The 7414-nt window shown below is 35.6% G+C and overlaps 1 protein-coding gene across 1 annotated transcript; it reads right to left on the reverse strand.

Moving 5' to 3' along the window:
* Positions 1-1763: 1763 nt before the first annotated feature.
* Positions 1764-7238, reverse strand: LOC129216278 (negative elongation factor D-like). The gene is made up of 2 exons (XM_054850490.1): positions 7135-7238; positions 1764-3560 (listed from the first exon to the last, which is right to left on the reverse strand). Exon 2 carries the CDS (start codon positions 3525-3527, stop codon positions 1764-1766), a length of 1764 nt encoding a protein of 587 aa, XP_054706465.1. The 5' UTR covers positions 3528-3560; positions 7135-7238.
* Positions 7239-7414: the final 176 nt, after the last annotated feature.

Below are 7414 nucleotides of genomic sequence, written 5' to 3' on the forward strand. Positions count from 1 at the left end.
CTTTCAAATAAGCAGCTTTCAAAAATCACTCATTTAGGGTAACCCTGTAGGTTTCCTGGAAAGTGGTTAAAATTAATTTCTTTGAACGTTCAGTAGCTTGTGAATTTAAATTTTACAACTGAAGATTCAAAGATTTTTATTTAATATTTCCGAATGTTTTAATGAAAAAAAAAGTAAACTGAGCTTAATAATAATCAAAAAAAAAAAAAATCAATTCCAAACATGGATGCAAAATTATTGCAATTTTCATCAGTTGTATGAAAAGAAAAATGAGTATTATTAATCGCCTAAAGGATTGTCGGAATTTTTGAGAAAATTAAAAAACAATGAAAATTAAAGTAGATCATTTGGGGGTAATTTTTATGATTCTTTGCCAGGCTCAATCTTAAGGGTACGTAGCAGTTTTTAAAAATATTTGTTTGTTAAAAAAAAACTTTTCCAGTCTCTGCATGAAAAGAAATTTCAAGAAGGAAAACATCAGAGGTTTGATGATTACAAATTATAATTTTCTCCAATGTTCCGAGAAATTTTGAAAATACTGATAATTTTCTGATCTGTTCAAAAAATTAAAATTTCCCAAAGCTCTAGTTTGTGTTACTCCCCTGAAATATTTTTCATCCAACATAATTGTTATAAAAATCTAAGGTAGAAGGGTTCATTTAATAATTTTTTGTCAAACCCAGTTGCTGATAAACAAGAAAGTGAAATAGTATAGTAAGCAATGTGTGACAAATCCTAGGCAACTAGTATTTTCATAAGCCATGTTACATTTAATTTTTCTATAAACTCGGAGAAATAAGTTGTGGCGCCAAAACATTTTTCCTGGCTCATAAGATTTCAATTTTGTCAATCTGATAATTAGGGATTAATTTCAGAAAACAATTCGGGCACACGCTTACAAGTTACAAGTAGTAACCTTCTTCAAATCATAAAAAATTAAGTTATGTGTCAAAATAGCAAGTTTAAGAAACATACAATTAGGTCCACAAAACCTGAAAAATCTAATCATTAACTTTCAGAAAAAAATTCACTGGCATAGTAAGAAAAATTTCACAATTTCTATACATAATTTTCCATTTTGTATCGGAGGTTTTTAAAATTAAGTGTAGTTTGATCTATTCAAGAAATCTAAATTGAGAATTAACTTAGTAAATTCTAAAGCAGTCGTGTAGGTCATCAAATAACTCAAGCTCAATGAAGGGAATATAGCACATAATTTAGCACTTTTTACTACGAATAGCAAAGAAAAAGAAATCTATAAAACAGTTAGTTGAAATAGCTAAATAGCTTCAATTAAACCCTTTTAAATAGGCTTTGAACCTTAAATTGGTTGATATTCCTACTACTCTACAACTGTACAGTGTACACCAGTCTATAACTCTCTATAATTTTCCTTTTTTTTTTTTTTTTTTTGGCATCTTAATGCTGCACAATGTCTGCCCAAAAAACAAAACTGCAGCACTTAGTGATAACTACAGAGAGCCATTGCTTTTTGGAGTGTGTTATTGATTTAAAAAAAATAAATACTTGTAAAAAAAACATTATCTAGTTCTCTTAATAATATATGCCTATGCTAAAAATTCACTTCTAAGATAAAAATTCACAAGCTCTTAACAGATAAATTGTGGACTAAAGTGAAATTATAGAAAACACTCAAGTGAAATCCATTTCTTAAAAGGAACATTTATACATCACACATGAGAAAATATTAAAGCAGTACAAAAAAAAAAAGAAATAACAAAAATAAAAAAGCAATTGCACTTTTAATTCTGCATGAGATAATTTGATTTACAAAGCATGATGAATTCCGAAACAGGGTCATTTTCACCTTCAGGTCGCACAGTACCTCTGATCTCTTCATTCTCCACCAGAGGCAAAAACAGATTCACGAATTCCGCTGTGTAGGGCGGAGCAATAATATCCAGAACCTCAGTGACAAAGTACCGAATCAGGGATATATCAGTGTCTTGCCGTTGCCAACAAGTCTTGATGTAGTTCACGACCGACACGGCACAGCCACGGCTCAATAAATGCACCATTCTATCCAAAAGCATTTTCTTCATCTCCAGTTGCACCAGTACGTCCAAGTCCTCCTGTGGCATCTCGAAAAGTCTGATCAGCAGGTCCAAGACCTTCTGATGGAGAGTGTTGTGCAAGGTGGCCACTTCATCTAAGAGGGCCAGGTGCAATGGAGTGTGCTCTGTAGAGAGTTTGAAGTAACTCTTCTCAGAGACGGTGAAATCCACCCACCTGACCACTCCGAGGGCAACAACTGGAAACCTGATGCAATTGTATAAGGTACCCAACTCTGGAATGAGCTCTGATGAACCTTTTTTCTCATTGCAGATCATATGAACCTTTTCGATAGCTTGTGTTGTCGCTTTGAGCTCTTCCTTGATAACGCCCTTTCTCACCATTTTTTTATATGTTTCATGAATGCTAACAGCATAAGCAAGAAGATAAATATATTTTGGTTTATGCTCCGGATTGATCTTTGTTCCTGGTTTGAAAAGAGAATCCATGAGCAGGTCGAGAAATTGAGGCACTCGAATCAGTTCAACTGGAGGTGGTTCAGTAGCTTGATACATCTTGAAGAGAATCGTGATATCGGCCGGGTTCAGGGCATTTTTGCTCAGCATAGCTGAAAGAGCCTGGCAAGCACGAGGAACAGCAGCCGCTCCATTCAAAGCCATCGTGATGGGAGTTGCATCATGCTCTGTTCCTTGAACATATTTGCTGGTTTCTTGTGAAAGACGTTTTATATTTGAGCCCCCTCGCGGTTCCTGTGCCAACAAATGCAACAGTGTCTGACTGTAGAGGTATGTGTGCTCTCCATGACAAACCATTCTTGTAAACTCGTGCAAATTCTTATGAAGCTCCTCTTCTCCACCTTCTAAAAAATTTGCAATTGATGTTTTCAAAATTCTGGAAAATACTTCAAGTTGTTGGGAAGCTGTAGAAATGCTCGTAATTTCACCCTGGAATCCTGCATCTGAAATAAGTTTGATGGTGAAGTTCAACATGAGGCAGTCAGGATAGTCTTCAGCTAGTTTGTAAATGAGCGAGCGCCAGGTGTGATGTTCGATCATCTCTGTCAACCAGCTGGGTGTGTCTCCTTCTTCAGTAAAGATCGAATCTGCTTTCTTAGGATCAAAATGCCGGATGATCACTTCACGTAAGTGATCTTCTACAAGAGCTTGTACTTCAGAAATCTTCATACCAGCCAAAATTAACCATTCTGCTAACAAATTGGCAGTTTGAGCAATGGCATGATAATTTTCGGATAATAGGTCAACTACCTGCTCTGGATTACCACCAGACTGGAAATATCTTTTCAACTGAACAAAAATTTCTGGTTCCATGATAAAATCCTGGCTACTGAATTTCTCTAGACATTCTGCTTGGATCTGGGCATTCCTCAGTTCGAGGTCCTCAGCCAGAGGTGAATTGGAATCGTGGTCCATATTGGTGTCATCATACCAGCCTCTGTCATTGTCGATGTCATCGTCATATTCGTCGTCCATCATCACAGTATTGTACACTTAACTGATGGCACACACCTATAAAAAAGAAAACAATTGAGACATTGATGGCAACTTGTGTAGAATGCAAAAGAACATTTTTAAATTTGCATCTACTTAAATTTTCTTTTCCTCATTAAATTTTATTTTTTCGATTAAAACCATAGTGATTATGCATATCCATTGGTGTAGTGTACAATGCATGTAGAAATGTGGTGAATGTGTGTTTAGATCCTTGGTGTAAGAATCTGGTGCTTGCACCATCCTCCCTAAAGGTGTTGAAGGTGGAGAAAACGGATGGTATATACAGACAGAGTATATGCATTTAGGAGGATCAATCACTCCCCCCATGACTTTGGAAAATTCATCTATTTACGTATAAGTGGTGTTTTTTTTTTTTTTTTTTAAGTTTTGGTATAATTTATTTTGAGATTTTCCTCTAGAGAAATTCGAAATGACGAAACTGAGTACAAGCATTGAACGGTACACCACAAGAAGATGTATTAAGTATCCAAATGGTAAGGAGCCAAAACAGCTCCACTAAAATATATTCACATTAATAAAACAATAAACGGGTTATTAAAATGAGGTCATAGTATGTTAATTATTAATATCCCATTGCGGCCAAGTGGTCATGCTTATTTGGCTCAAGCCCTCCCCCCTTTAAAATTAGAATTTCCTAGCTTTTAGTACTTTTTTCTGTGCAAAAATGTAAAAACATTTCTTCTCCAGTAATTATTGAATAAGTTATTAAAAATGTCAAATTTTAATAACTATAATATGTACTGAAATTGGTTTCTATGGTAAAAATATCCTGCTAAACCAAGAGGAAAATATCTGACCCCCCCCCCCCCCTTAAAATTTTTCATATGGGCGCCTTTGTTTGCAAGCAGTACAGGAGCTTGTAGGTTTTATTCCCCACAGGTGCACAAGGTATGATTTCTTCACTTTGTGTTGTCCTGATTAACACATGGTTCATGGACTTCGACAGCAAAACAGCCCAGATTCCCCTTTTAACACATTTCACACTATAACAGGGGTGACCACCAAAAAGGGGGGAGGCATTGAAATCCTTCTCATAGGATGGGAATTTTCAATGGTATTTTTTTCTTCTTTGAGTGGAGGTACTGCATGGTATTTGGGGGGGGGGGGGAAGGGCACCCCCTGATCATAAGAATTTTAGTCACCATCTAAAGAGGATTACTGTACAATACAGTCGAGCCCCGATTTTGCGAACTGTTTGGGACCAAAACTTTTTTACGTTTAATCGAAGTTATACAAATACAAAAGTGACGACCAGCAACAGGCTCTAGGCCCAGCTAGGCTGGTCCTAGTCAATTTACAAACCTCAGTGGAAATCAATGGCCCTCTTAAAACTATCTATGTAAATTGACTAGGCTGGTCCTAGTCAATTAACAAAATTATAATCTCAGTTACTATAAAATTTTAGACCGCAAGAATAGACTTTGAGATAAAACGGTACTATACACCTTGTTTTATTATTTCAGAGTTTCGTATAAAACAAGTTTGATATTACACAAAAGACGGTTTCTATACAGCATGGTACATTTTTGTCCTGATTTTATTATGTAGATACATGATTAATTAAAAATAATTTAAATAAATAAATTTCAAAGTTTCACCATCACAGTGTTGATATTGCTAATGTGAATTAACCGTGTTCACGGGGAGACCTGTATTCATATTTTTTCTCATACAATACAAATGGGATGAGCAGCAACAGGTTGTGGGCCCAGCTAGACTGGTCCTGGTCAGTTTATTAGTCCCAAATGAAAATCAATGGCCCTCTTAAAGCTACCCACCCCCTTTTTTGTTACTGCGTCTTCCGTACTTAAGTAGTAATTTGTCCTAATTTCCAGGTTAGCCTGAGATTTGATGAATAGCTTAAAACAATGACCTCTTATCTTGCTTTCCGTGCAAAAATTTAACGTATTAACATCTTTCATTTTGATAAGTTTAAACAACTGAATCATGTCCCCTTTGACTCTTTTTTGCTCCAGGCAATACATATTGAGCCTTTTAAGACTGGTAATATAATCCATATCTGAAAGTCCCCTTCCTCATAGTAGCCCATCTTTGAACCCTTTCCAATGCAGAAATATCTTTCCTCAGATAAGAAGACCAAAACTGCACACCATACTCCAAATGGGGTCTTACTAAACTCCTATATAAAGCAGTAGAACCTTCTTAGATTTGTTTGGAATATATCTACTGATAAACCCAAGCATTCTGTTGGCTTTGTTACTTCTAATGTTGAATAAACTTGAAATCCTGATTTGTTAAGACACCCAGATCAATAACATTTTCTGGCTGGCTAATGGCTGAACACTGTAAATAGTACATGAAATAGACCGCCAGCTCTGTCATTCCAGCCGAGGAATGCAGTTTCGTGCTTATTAGCACTCATCAGCATGGCATAGGAAGTGACTGAGCTGGAGGTGGAAAACCTCTTAACCACCTTGCAATTCTTGACGAAATATCTCGTTCATTTAACATGTAATTCTGGGACTGTTCAACCGCAAGGTGGTTAAGGAAGCCAAGAGTGCCAAACAAACTGGTAGCTAATATATAGAATTAGCACTGACCAGGCTGGTGTTAATAGGCACAAAAGTGCATTTCTCGGCTGAAATGTGAGCTGGCGGTGTATTTCATGTATGTCTGCCTTAGCCCTGGCTAAAGGGCGGTAATTTACTGAATATACTGTAAATAATAACGTGTATGCTTATTTCCATTACCTAAGTGTAGCACTTGACATTTCCCTACATTTACTGTCATACCCCACTTATTCGTCCACTTAGTAATATGATCTAAGTTCTCTTGAAGCTGTTTTACTTGTTCTTCATTTTCTACAATCCCCATAACTTTTAGTGAGAGCTATAATTATAACTTTCGCACATGAGCGAGTTACAATGGAAATAAACCCAATTCCCACTGATAAGGTGTTGGATTTATTAGACTATATTGCGTAATTAGGATAATCATCGCCTTCTATATAAGTTTTATTGAATCATTCAAAAATTATTTTGAAGCAGCCGCTACTTTGTTCATAAAGCACAGCTGAGAGTACATTTTGGTTTTACATGTTGTTTCGATATTAGGCATGAGAATACCCATGTGGTTTAGTTGATTTTTCATTTCTTTGAGCTGAATATAACTCATGAAATATCCTATTTCGAGTTATATCTCACACAGCCACTGTCCCAGTAAAAATACCAGTCAGCCAGTATGATGCCCAAACCCGAATTTCAAACAGGAAAGTTTTCTAAATAAACTTAGTGAATAACCTAAATAAATCTTATGACTGTTTTGCACTTAATTATTCTTATTAAGTACTCGGAAATTTAGAAACGAGTACTGTAACGGATAATATACATTTACTGGCATATTTTTAAAGATATCTAGTCACGGTGTCAAATACTAAGGAATATAAAGCAAATTTAACGTTAAAAGGGGTCATTATATTTAAATAAAAAAGAGACTATAAAACAATTTTGAAATGAATCACCGAAACAAATTGTAGGAAAAGATTGATATAGAAAAACTGCATGAAGTTAATGTTTTTCAAAGAAGCAAGCAAATCATCATAGCTTACGTTAATATATCGTCAAATTTGAAAAGAAACTTCTCTTTACACAAATCTCAAATCCGTACATTGACAAACAAGATGCTTGTTTTGCAAACTTTTGTAATGTAAACATGCGAAGATACCTTTGCAGCAAACAACACTAATCTTAATAAGAGGCGTCAACATTCACAGCCAATGCCTTTCAATTTTGGAGAGAATGTTGGAGATTTGCTGAAAATGATTGGCTGAAGAGATTGTTCTTCAGAAGATAATAATTTTCTCAACCAATCGTTCAAAGAGTATGGCG

This window comes from Uloborus diversus, chromosome 2 (genome assembly GCF_026930045.1).
Source record: "Uloborus diversus isolate 005 chromosome 2, Udiv.v.3.1, whole genome shotgun sequence".
NCBI lineage: Eukaryota > Metazoa > Arthropoda > Arachnida > Araneae > Uloboridae > Uloborus > Uloborus diversus.

Excerpts from the sequence above, each read along its gene's own strand:
- LOC129216278 (XM_054850490.1), bottom strand. The coding sequence starts at position 3,527 with ATGATGGACGACGAATATGACGATGACATCGACAATGACAGAGGCTGG.